General features: G+C 38.3%; 1 protein-coding gene across 6 annotated transcripts in view; it reads right to left on the minus strand.

The window, feature by feature from the left end:
* The window catches only part of SENP1 (SUMO specific peptidase 1), a 55,142-nt gene extending 42,133 nt beyond the window's left edge, over positions 1-13,009 (minus strand). Inside the window, exons 1-5 of one of the 6 annotated variants that reach the window (XM_060657809.2) lie at positions 12,769-13,009; positions 8,984-9,031; positions 7,409-7,539; positions 5,377-5,461; positions 4,478-4,519 (exon numbers count right to left, since the gene is read on the minus strand). In XM_060657809.2, the coding sequence (XP_060513792.1) occupies positions 4,478-4,519; positions 5,377-5,461; positions 7,409-7,539; positions 8,984-9,031; positions 12,769-12,982 (520 nt within the window). In that variant the 5' untranslated portion in view covers positions 12,983-13,009. The other 5 variants (XM_060657812.2, XM_060657813.3, XM_060657811.2 and 2 more) reach the window with 5 other exon arrangements.
* Positions 13,010-13,453: the final 444 nt, after the last annotated feature.

Consider the following 13,453-nt stretch of genomic DNA (forward strand, 5'->3'; position numbering starts at 1 on the left):
CCGACAGTAGTAGTTTTCCATATGACTGCAACCATGTCCAACATTGTATTCCAAAGTAATGTGGCATAGCACCATGTGTCTCATGGAAGAAAGATCCCAGTCTCAACTGCCAGTAAAGTCTGCAGTAAGGGAACTTCTACAAACTATAATTGATTCAGCCATACTAACCTGAAAATTGATGAAGGAGCTGAATCCTGCCACAGCCATGTGCCTTATCTGCATCAATGTGACTCCGTGGTGTCCACCAAAAGTCAACATTTTACCCCAACTATATCTTGCAAGCACTCCCAGGCCTGGGCCTGAAAGAAGGTAGGCCAGACCAGTAAGAAAGCAGGTGGAGGGCCAAGGAGAATTGTAATTCAAATGAACAACAGTTATTGCTTAATAAGCAGCTGGTGTCACTTTGTTTTTAATTACCATGTTCACGACTCAGGGGCTCTCTCTAAGAGCAGAGATAACTTCATTGCTGCTTATTCTGGCTGGCTTATGGCAGGAATGACCCATCATATGCATCTGGTTCTGGTATGATTATCTTCAGTCACTTAATGTCATAATCATCAGACATATCAATACTCCCTCCAATGCTTGATATTGCAATCAGACTAAGTAAGAATTATACTTGGATCTTCTGACTTGTGGCTTATAGGCTGGGGTAAGAAAAGTTTCTTGAAATTTCACCTAGGACTAGAATAATTTCTAAACCCACCTCTCCCTATCAGCAGGATCAGACAATTTAAAACAGCACCTTCAAAATAACTTCAGATATTAGGTTATGGAACTCTGAGGAACACCAGCGGAAAATTGAGAATGATAATTGTCTACTTCTCGAATTTTTGCCTAATGTGGACAATATTTTGAAGACCTTTCAAAGCGAATTAACACAGAATTCTGCACAATATTATGTTATTTCAAATATTTAATGTAGCTCTTGATACTGTATCCAAAAAATAGACCAGGTGACAAAAATAAGTTTTGTTTTGTTTTGTTTTTTTAGGATCAGGAATATTGGGATTTAGGATGAATAAGACAGGAAAAACAGCAGTGGTCAAGGGTGGTGTTAGTACCAGTTGATTCACCAGTGGATGAACCTAATCTAAAATTATATTTACTTTCAAAATGAATTATAACCTTTTACCTTTGTAATCAGTATCTATGCATAGCATCTATCACTGTTACTTTAAGGAGAGAAACATAAGACTAATAAAAATGAGTATTATTAAAGGCCAGAACATTTTTATCTTTAAATGCAAAGTAATAACAGTAGAAATCTGTCTCTCACACGTTTTGCTACAATATGATTAGGGAATGATTTGCCTAGAGATGTCTACTTAAGGAATAAGTCTACCAAAAAATGCAAAATTACCCTGACAAGTGTGAAATTTGAGACCAAGGAGAAGCCAGAGTAGCCTCCTCAATGGCATTTGACAAAGGCTTCGGCTTTCAAATGCAAGGGGAAAGCACAGGATCAGGCAGTCTGTTTAACCAGAACAAGGTGGTTCTATCCCCACTCAATGAAAGCAATGAATAGTCCAGTATTGCTGATGTAATCAAGCAGCGATAGAGAGGGACCAACATAGGGCTGCAGACACTCTTTTTTTGGTGTTGGTTTAGCCTGGTATTCTGTCATCATTAAGAGATCAGGTTGCAAATGCCACAATTAAGATTACTTATTATGTGCACACACACACACACAAAACTATAAGGAAATACACCAAAAATTTAATTTTAGTTGTGTTCCAATAACAGAATGATAGGTATTTTTCTACTTTCTCTACAAATTTTCTACAAGGACAAGGCAATATTTTATGAACATAATGAAATAAACTATTTTAAAAAATGTAGATCAAGCAATCACTACTATGAAAGTAACCATCATCAGTTGCTCTTGTTAACTTTCAGGTTTATTTAGTTATAAATAGCAGGATGCTTTAAATTATCTACTAAATGCCAGTGTGGCAACCTAATTTAACATATTTTCCAAAGATAAGACATTGATAATGACTCTAAGCTTGAGCAAAATCATTTCTTTTTATCTTTATCTACTTTTCTTTGTTTAGGGTTTAAAATGTTTTAATTTTCTTTTGTGTTCTTAATAATTAAGCACAATAAATTGTGTTCTTAATAAAATCAAGAGCTCTTGAAGTCTGAGCAACATTAAGTTATTAACGGAAAGATTTACATTTTCTCTGCTTTCTAAAAATGAATTTTTTTAAATCAGTGTTTTTAAATAGGTTAATCTTGAGTGGAATAAGAAGCAGATTTTTTAAAAGCTTGATATAGAGAGGCAGAGCCAGTAAAGCAGTAAATGGTAAGCTCCAGACCCTAGATTCTAAAGTTTTGGGGCTTTCCCATGTTCTTTTTCACCTTGATGGAAAAGAGAATAGAGTCAGAATGAAAGGCTGAGAGAGTCAGAATGAAAAGACTAAAGCAGTAAATGGGATACCCACATCTAGCCCAATCAAGCAGTGAAGCTCATGGTGACTGACCACAGAAATTAATGTGGGGATTATCGGAAAAGAATACATACAAAAGAGGTAGTAGAGACAAAATTCTGCAGGATTTAAAATCAATTGGAATGGGTGTGGCAGGAGAACAAAATTAGGAAAAGTACACAATAAAAAGTACGTTTGATTTGAACGTTTTATTACAAGAAAAAAGTATGTAACTCTTAGCCTTCACAGATTAAAAATTCTGATGGTCAGAGAGCAACCCTGGAGGTCTGTGACATGCCATACCTTTGCTTGGTCAGGGATTAGATGAAATTTGGTAGGCACAAATCTGAATCCTCTGCTTCACGCTTTAATTTAGAGAATGAATCTAATAGTTCAGCATCCCCATTTCAACATGGCTGTTGTTATTTTTTATTCATCACATATACAGTAACCGTTATGAAGTTATTTTTTTGCTTTTCCTAAAAAAAAAATGGCCTTCAAGCGACAGAGAAAAACTTCAGTGTAAGATTTTGATACGAGGATCAATTTATGGTATGAGGACAAACAGGAAAAATCTAACTCTCAAGAATCATGTCACTGAGTACAAAGCCAAGAATCTGGCCAAATATCACCACAGTCAAGAACATGAGGATTTGAGATAATCTCAGATATATCCTTTGTGAATATTAAGGGTCTAATGAAATTTAGAAGAAAAAAGGCTATACAGGGGTGCCTGGGTGGCTCAGTCGGTTAAGCTTCCAACTTTGGCTCAGGTTATGATCTCATGGTTCACGGGTTTGAGCCCCACATTGGGCCCTGCACTGACAGCTCTGAGCCTGGAGCCTGTTTCAGATTCTGTCTCTCTCTCTCTCTCTGCCCGTCCCCTGCTCATGCTCTGTCTCTCAAAAATAAATGAATATTAAAAATTTTTTTTTAAAAAGAAAAAAAAAAAAAGCTATACATACAGATGTTTTTAAGTCATATTATTTACAATAGCTAAAAACAGTAAGTGTGAAGGGGACCTAAACTATAGGGAAAATAATGAAGCAAATGATTGCATGGGCCCATTATCCTAACTCATAGCCCCTCGGGTCCCACTGCATTTGTGAATTTAAAATTTTTGGAATTTTAGAGAGATATCCTGGTATATACTATGGTAGCACTTCAAGGTATAATCTGAAGCTGCACCCTGTAATCAAACATATTGATGGATCTGCAGTGAAATGTGTGGTGATATATCTGCAGTGAAATAAATACTCATATTTATAGATAAATAAAAGACACAAACAGCTTCAGGTCAATTCATGTAGGTTTTGCCAAGGAATTAATTCAGGTCAGGTCACTTTTGATACCAAATGAATTAAGAAAATAATTTTTGGTTTTCAGAGCTTTTTGGATTTTAGAAATGTACATAAAGTATTGTGAATGTGCATATCAGTCCCATGGATTATTAGAAATGAGCATAAAAAGGTAGATACAAAGAATAACATGTAAACAGATGGAAAAGTAAAAATAAAAATATATGGGCTAAGAAAGATTACATGTATTGAATCATACGATGTATACCAAGCATGTACACAGATAAAAATTAGAAAAGGCCAGAGTTGAGTTGTTATGGTCAGCAGATTTTGAGTATAATTTTATGTAACTGTTTATTATTAAGCAATTATTTTAAACTACAAGCAAATATTCTACCCAATGGAAAATCAACATATGAAATTACAAGCAAACACAGCCTGAGTTCAAATTGAAATACTAATGATCTCATTTCATTAATGATCTCATTTCATTATCCACTCAACTGTCCTTCCCCTAGAATGAGCTGTCCAACCAGATTTCAGGCTCTCTGCTCATCAGAAAGGGCTTTCCAATAATAATGATGGCAGAGTTACTTTCTGAGCCAGTTAACTGATTTTTCCATATAAATTATGCACACACTATGTGGAGACCATTTCCCATACCAGGAGAGGAAACCCAGGGTAAAGTACCACCCACCTAAATGACATTTAAATATAATATAAATCTAAAAAGATCATCATACTAACGTCTTTTTAGGGGAGGAGATCTCATCTTGCTGACAAAGAATCCTGAGGAAGCCAAATAACAATAATTATTATTTGCATTTCATATTTATAATCTCAATTTATCCTTATAAAAATCCCATTAGGGCAGGTTCAATGGTATTACTAGTATTCCCATATTTGCGGTAAGGTGAGGAGATTGAAGAATTAGTAGTGAAAAGACATGGGAAGACCACCATCATCTTCCTGGGTTGTAGTGCCAGGAAGCTAACCAACAAAAACCTCTTAGTTTCCCCAAGACAGAGCCAGAAGATAACTGTAAGTCTGTAAGTCCTAACATTAGGAAGGGGGCAGATGGAAAGTCAGGCAGGCCAAGGACTAGGAATAGCCTAGAGAATGCTGACTTCTGTCATGGATCACAAGCTGAATAGGCAAGCCCTTGAATATGCAAGCATGGCTGTGGCAGGTGCTAGACAGAAACATGTAGTTAACATTTCCTGCCCTGATGGAGGGACAAGCTTGTGTAGAAATAATTTTTTAGGATTCATGATTTCAAGCAAAATAAATAGGCTAGCTCTGTGCTTTAAATCCACCCAAAACAAATATCCTTTACATCATATATGCATATTAAAAAAAAAAAAAGCCAAAACCAAAGCTGTACTGCTTTTCACAATGACATAATGAACAAGTAAGGAAATGGATTAAAAAAAAACTTTTTCATTAAAAATATGTGGTTTGAGACCAGGTCAGTAAAGTATTATAGCAATGCTCCTTCCCCATTCACACACACAGTGATGTTTTATGGGAGAAAATACAATTTTGCTCTTGACAATGTTTTCACTTTAGAGATAGTAAACACAAACAATTTGCTAGGAAGAAATCTGAATGGTATAAATGCCTTGACTCCAAGCAATGCGTCATACCTGAATAATAATTTGGATTATAAGCTGCACTTCTTGTAGAACATGTATAAGATCGGTCCAAATTTCCTTCCCTGGAAGGTAATATCTAAACAAAGCAAAAGATTTTTCGTAAATCATATTTTTACAAAATGGGATAAAAATTTATACTAGGAAAAATGTACCATTAAACAAGATTATGACATATTTCAGAATTCAATATAATTGTATTTTTATATACTATAAATGTACTACGTACTAATAAGAAAGAAAAATACATAAACAATCTGATGGAACTACTGAGGCTTCAAGGGGAAAAATGGGCAAAGTATCTGTTACACAACTTAATGCAAAGGATGTTCACTAGAAGGTAAATATGTATGTGGTATATCCTGTTCTGCAAGCCAGCTGTATCATTTATCAAAGGGGGTGACAAAATGTACCTGTTTGGAATCTTTTGATAACTTCATACAGAAGTTCTTAATCGGGGGTGGGTACTGCACCCCAGTACCAATCTGGAAATGTGTGGATATATATTCAGTTAAATTATTAAAAATGATTATTGGGGGCAGATACTACAGGCATTTAGTGCCCAAGTGTCAAGAATGCTAAACATTCTGCTATGCTTGGAAGAGATTCACACAGCAAAGAATTGTCTCATCCATATTAGTAATGGCTTTCCTACTGAGAAAAACTGCTTTAGGGGCGCCTGGGTGGCTCAGTCGGTTAAGCGGCCGACTTCGGCTCAGGTCACGATCTCGCGGTCCGTGAGTTCGAGCCCCGCGTCGGGCTCTGTGCTGGCAGCTCAGAGCTTGGAGCCCATTTCAGATTCTGTGTCTCCCTCTCTCTGACTCTCCCCCGTTCATGCTCTGTCTCTCTCTGTCTCAAAAATAAATAAACATTAAAAAAAAAAAAAAAAATTAAAAAAAAAAAAACTGCTTTATTACTCAAACCTTAATGTGCAAATAAACCAGCTGAAGATTTTTTTCCTTTTTAAAAAAAAGTATTCATTTTAGTTCCAGGTGTACACAATTATCCAACTTTTCTATGTGTTATGCTATACTCACCACAAATCTAGCTACCATCTGTCACGCTATATTCCCTATGCTGTGCCTTTTATTTCTGTGACTTATTCATTCCATAACTGGAAGCCTCTATCTCCCACTCACCATCACCCATTTTGCTCCACTCCCCTCTCTACAACCATCAGTTTGTTCTCTGTATTTATAAATCTTATTCTGTTATTTGTTTATTCATTTATTTGTTTTGTTTTTTAGATTCCACATATGAGCTAAATCATATTTGTCTTTCTCAGTCTTATTTCACTTAGCATAATATTCTCTAGGTCTATCCGTGCTATTACAAATGGCAAGATCTCATCCTTTTTAAATGCTATATAATATTCCATTTGTATATGTATACCATTCATCTATCAATGGACATTTAGGTTGCTTCCATATTTTGACTATTATAAATAACGTTGCAATAAACACAGGGGTGCATATATCTTTTTAATTTAGTGTTTTCATTTTCTTTGGGTAAATACCCAGTAGAGGAATTACTGGATCACATGGTATTTCTCTTTATCAGATAAAAAGTTTTAAAACTGTAGATTCTGACAGAGGAGGTCTGGGGTGAAGCCTGAGATTCCGTATTTCTAACAAGCTCCCACGGGATGCTGTTGTTTCTGGTCCTTTGAGAAACTACACTTTTTATAGCACTGGGAAATCTCAGAGCCTCTGAATATTTACAAATTGCCCATTTAATCCCAACAATTTTAAGACACTAGTTTAAAAGAACACTGACCTGTGTTTTCGTGATTATAATATGCATAGGAATAAAATGTTTTCTAAAATAAACAGTTCTCAAAGAACTCATACATAGCCTGGTTCTTGTTTTAACTTTAATATATCAAACAAAATTCAGAACACCAGAAATACCAATTCTAAAAAGTTTATATATACATTCGTCCTTTTGAGTATGGCATTTAAATTACATTAGATGAAAACTGAAACCAAAATAATTCATTAAATAAGGGAAGAAAATTATTCCTAACCTGATGGTCAGAAAGTGAAAGCTGGTCCTCTGGAAAACCTGTTTGTCCCAGGAGATGGGTTTTGAATATGGAGTTGTGGTTCACTAACGTTACTTCTCCAGCATCCATCCTCATCCTATCAGCAATATCATCTGCGAAAAGAATCCAAAATTAGTTCAAGTCATAGAATTCTTCAATAACTACTTTCCTATGAACAAATCTTTTCACCTAATAAAAATGATTCCCAAAGAACAGCTCTATAGTCAAATAAAACCTCTTTCATAACTAACCATTGGCCAGCAATCTCAAAATGTCATTGTCAAAAAGAGGCCCATGTGCAGAAATTGGCTCATTTGGAATTGACTGAGATCATCTGCCAAACAGTTCAAAACCTATACAAGTATTTAAAAAAAAAAAAACAAACCACATTTAATTCAAAGTTTCCTTAAAAAATTAAATTTCCCCTAAAGAAATGTTGAATGTTTTAACTAGAAAAGAAGTAACTACTTAAAACACACACACACACACACAGGGAAAAAAACTCATCATTCAAAAACAAACACTCAAAAACAGTTAATAACTGTTTATTTCCTTTGTCTAACTCAAAAAGTGCTTAAAAATGAATCCACCTGAACTGTCTTTTCTGCAAAAAGTATAATGTATACATATGGCTCTTGACAGATATCAGCTCAATTACTGTAATACTGTGGCAGAACCTTACTTTATAACCATCTTTGAGACCTTTGTTAATGTAAGAGAATAGAAGCAAATGAGAGTGACAGAATTCAGTGACTTACACTGCCATCAGCAATTAGAGAAAAGGGAAACAAATGACCAGGTAAGAGAGACGGTAGACTAAGCAAAAGGAAAAAACAGAAACAAGAGAGAAGACTAATGTGAATCTAAAAGGAGCACGTGAGATGTTATAAGATGTGTAAGATCTAACTGTATAGACTGTTCAACCTATTCCTAATTGGCTACTAGTCCTGACCTTGTATGGATCCCCTTTCTAGACATGAAGAACTATGAATAATGCAAAATGTTGCATTCATAGTGAATTCTCAATGTTACCAGCTAAGTGAAATTTTAAAATTTACCCTAATCAAATTATTTATCATATAGATGGTGGTATAACATAGTACAAAAGAACAGGGACTCTGAAACCAGGCTGCCTGAGTTTATATTCTGGCTCTGCCAGTTATAGTTGTTTCTTAACTTCTGTGTCTCACTTTCCTTGTTGATATTAAACACCCTTGTAAGACAGTTGTAAAAAATTAAATGAATTAATATATTTTGAGTACTCAGAACAGGGCCTGGCACATAGTAAATGTTTGCTAGTGTGTATTTGGCTTTTTCAATACAATGAATGAGAAAATGGTTCCAAATGATGCTATAAACAATGTCTCAACCAAGAGTATTGTCTAGTATTACAGTATTACATAATTAAGTTGAGATCTCTCTTAAGATTATTACTAAGCACAAAGATGCAAATACTGAAAATGTTAAAAACAAAACAAAACAACAACATTTTTTCATTCCAACCTAACTAATCAGAGTAACTAAAAGACTCAATTACTACTTCAGAGTTAGACTTACCCATGTCAGGTCTTTTCACATCACTGACTTTAGCAAAGATACAAAGTTCTATAAAAGAAGACAGAAAACGGAAATGTGACATACTGGAACACCTCTTTCATACAATAGAATAGGAAGCCATTCAAAGTGACATTTGTGTTCTTAGGAAAGAAAAATATAAAATGGTAAGAAGAGATGACTTGATAGAGAAAACAGACACTAAAACTAACCGGAGGCAATTTGAAACATTTCCAGAACCTGAGCTGTATTAGACAGCAATTACAGACTACCCACAGAATGACAGAACATTACAGCAAGAAGCAAATTGGGAGTGCCAAACCTTAAAGATTGATTTGTATATATATGGTCATAAAGTTAGTGACTGAACTGAAATTACAACCTGGAAATTCTTCACAAACCGTTCCTTTATTACCTCATGCTAAACCATTTAATTAAAAAGTGATAGATCTTGTGGTGGTCCTGTTAGACTTCTTTTCTAGAAGTTTTACTCAGTGGCCAAACATAAAGCTACTGACACTCTAAGAACAATCAAGGAATATTTCCCAATTGTAATAAAGTACTTTCTCTCCCATCATTAATTAAACTGCTACAAACCAAAGCCCCTTTACCTACATGAAATTTTCTCCTCTGATGTATCCAATTTTCCCAGAAAAAGGAAGTTAAAAGCCTAACTGTGTGGAACTAGGTTAATAAACATGTCCTTGGCACTCATGCTTCTTGGCAGATTGAAGAGGAGACTAGGGATGGTAACAGTCACACTTATTACCGTCATAATCTCATTACCAAATTTTTTAAGTTTATTTATTTTTTTTGAGAAAGAGTCCACATGCATGCATGCAAAAGCAGGAGAGGGGCAGGGAGACAGAAAGAATCCAGAGCAGCCTCCATGCCCAGCAGAGCCCAAGGCAGGGCTCGATCCCAGGACTCTGAGATGACCTGAGCTGAAATCAAGAGTCAGTCGCTTAACCAACTGAGCCACCCAGACGCCCCACCATATTTTAAAAAGATTGAGCATATCATCAACTTTAGTTTGTCATCAACCTTATCAATCAACTTCATCAACTTTAGCAATATCAGGGCTTCAATCTACTAAGGGCTAGATGATGATAACAGGTATTCCTTACGGTCACAATAATGAAATGCAGGCACAAAGGAAGCCTGCTTGAGCTTTTCTTGGCATAGCTACAGACTAAGCAGAGCAATCATCTGATTACCCAGTCTTGCTGGGGAGGGTTCTCAAAGAATTTAAGCCTTATATTCAGGCTTCAAATATATTTCCAAATGCTCAATGTAACAAAAGGCTTCTATCTGGAAATTTTCCAAGTATTCTTTCCTCTTCTTCCTTTTTAAATAAAGCAGAATCCCCTGGGTTCCACATTAATGATTAAAGCCCCACATTTACATTGTAACACAAATGCATCAGCTTCTTCAGTGTGCTTATGTTACTTTCTCTTTGCCATTTGCCTTTACGTTAGAAGTAGGGATATCTTACTCCAAGATTCAACATGAAATGCTGGATCTGGAAACGTTAATGCCACCAAACTCTTGTAACCCTAAGATTTTTTTGCCTTTTAAGAAAAGTATTCCGGGGTGCCTGGGTGGCTCAGTCGGTTAAGTGTCAGACTCCTGATCTCGGCTCAGGTCATGGTCTCACGGTTTGCGAGGCTCTACGCTGAAAGTGCGAAGCCTGCTTGGGATTCTCTCTCTCCCTCTCTCTCTCTGCCCCTTTTCAGCTCACGTGCTCTCTCTCTCTCTCTCAAAAATAAACTTTTTAAAAAAATATTCAAACAATATTTCCTAGTTCACATTGTTCATTTAATTTACTAAAAGAATATAAGCTATTACAGCTATTCAGGTGAAGTCAATAGCTGAACACAAAACAATAGGAAATTTGAAAGAAAAAAAAAGATGGCGAAGTCCTGACAGTAACAAAATGTAACAAGTATGGCAAAACATGTATAAGCTTACATGCAAACAGGTGACTGTAAAAGAGAATGTTTAGAGCCACAATGAAGTTACTAGAAAGTATTTACTTGAGGAGAGGCGATTAGCTTTATCCAGGACCAAATGGGGTTAGAATAATTTATGATATGAGAAGGGAATGGAAATATGGAAACGACCAAGTGAATCATTCTAGTCTGAACTCTGGATATGTATATGATACAGTTCGTAGTATACACCACGTATTTGCTTGTGTTTCTCGTATTTTCACATGCCATCTCTCCCAGTTAGACTCTAACACCTCAACACTGTAACGCCTTAAAACACTGAGTATTCAATTCCTTTCATACACAAACATTTACTCTGCACCAATTACATACAAGGTATTAGGAATACAAAGATGAGTAAGAAATGGTCCCTGCTGCTGAAACACTGTCAACTGGGGGGGAAAACAGATCCATAAAAAGATCCTCATAGCAAGAAAATAAAGCCAGTGCAATTGGTAGGAGGCGTGGGAGTCAGGTAAAGAAAAGACTTTCAAAGCAGTAGTCGAGTTACATCACCTTGGCCTGAAGTGGCAGAACCTGTTTTTTAATCCATTTGCTCCCTCTAGACTTAACTCATCAGATGGGTGACATGAAGACCATGTCTGCAGTCGGGATGAATTGGAATGGGGGGGGGGGGGGGGGAATGAAAGAGACTTCTCAAGAGAAAAATGAAATGAGGCTTCCAGACTGGGACTAAAGGGGAAAAAGGGATCGCTAAATTGGAAGAAGATTCAGGGATCATGCTTAAGAGACGAGGAAGGTTGCACTGTAACTGTAATTCCAAATTCTGTGGAATCTACCTTTCAACAGGAGCCCGTGACACCAACTAGCTCCACAAAAACTGAGGAGATGGTGTGATCCACTCCATTCAGAATATCCAATTAGAACAAAGACGCGAAGTAAAGTAAGTGGTAGCCTATATAAGGCTTTATATAAATTTTATAAGCACCCCCCCCCAAATAAGTGTACCAAACGTGAAGTGAAATGACCTCAACAAGGCTGACTTGAAAGTGATAAAGGAGTAAGTTATTGCCAACGAGATAAGTGAAAATACTGCAAAGGCACCGATAAACAGAAATCAACAAACTGAAGAGAAGCCGGGCGTATATCCAGAGAGACCACGTTAGGGCACACCAAGAAAGAGACGGTTCAAGGGAATTACCAGGAGGCGATGAGCCAGGTAAGCAAACCGTGGCAGTTAAGGGGGTTTTCATAACCTGGGCAGGAGGGTCCAGACGTTTCTTTCTGGTGGTGGCACACTAGCGATATCACGTCTCAGGGAGATACCACAGAGTAAAAGAGTTGGAGAAATGTTTACGTGAGACGCAGAAGTAGTCGAGAAATATCACTCAGGTCTCAAGGAAGGCGGGAGGTGAAGCAGGTGTAACAGAAAGCTGAGCTCCCCGGTGAAAACAGCTTTCCCGTGAGAGAAGACCCTGCTCGGGCGGGAAAGCCCCGAAATCCCAACCGGCCTTTTTGCCCCCAGGAGGGCTGGGCGCCGAGATGGGGCCTGTGGTAACGACAAGGGAGACGGCCTCTCGCCGGCCCGGGAGAAAGAGGCCTGAAGGAACGGCCTCGGGAAGCCTAACTAACGGCCGCCGGCCACATCCCGGCCGGTGGATGGCCGGGGGGAGGGGAGGTGGTCCCAGGGGGCGGGGCAGAGGAAAAAGCGCCGTCCCCACAGCCCTCCCAGCTTCCGCCCAGCCCAACCCAGGCCGCTGGGCCCGGACCGGCACTGCCTCCCGGCCCAGGCTCCCTCCATCCTCACCCCTCCCCCAGCTTCCCGCCGCCACTCACCGAACCGGAACCGGCTGCTATGCGAAGGGGTTTCCGGCCGGGCGCGGAACGCAAAACCCGGGAACCGCCGCGAACCGGAACAGCCTCCACAACACCGGAAGAGCCGTCCGGTGGCTGTGGAGGGGCGGGGGTGGGGCGGGAGGTCAAAGAGCAGAGTTGAGGACTCGGGGGACGCCTGCGCAGTGTGGCCAGGCCTGAGAAGCCCGGGGACCATCTAAGGCTGAAGTCATAATTTCCCTGTTCCCCTTTTAGTTTGGGATTTTTTCTCGTTCCCGTTCTCGTTCTCGGATTACTGTTAGTGTGCCCGTCGTCCTTCGCTTTTTCCTGTTCCCTCGATCCCCTTGCACGCCGTCTTCTGGTTCCGCTTGGCGATTTTTGCTCTCGCTCAGGTTTCCATGGCAGCTTTTTGCTGTGGCCGTCAATCGGAGGAAACTTGTGGCCACTTTGACGGATGTGGACCTGAGAGCTAACTCGAGCTCTATACCGTGTTTCATTGAGAATCACGGAACGTTAGTGCTTGTAAGAAATATCTTAATCTAACGGTTTCAGGGAAGTGAAGTCATTTCCCAAAGTTATAAAGTGCATGGGAGATCTGGGACTAGGAAACACGTTTCTTAATTTGTAGGCCTTGTAGTCTTTGCACTACATCATGCTTGATTGGCCATTCGGGAGAAGAAAAAAAAAA

Source organism: Panthera onca, chromosome B4, assembly GCF_046562875.1.
Source record: "Panthera onca isolate mPanOnc1 chromosome B4, mPanOnc1 haplotype 2, whole genome shotgun sequence".
Taxonomy (NCBI): Eukaryota; Metazoa; Chordata; class Mammalia; order Carnivora; family Felidae; genus Panthera; species Panthera onca.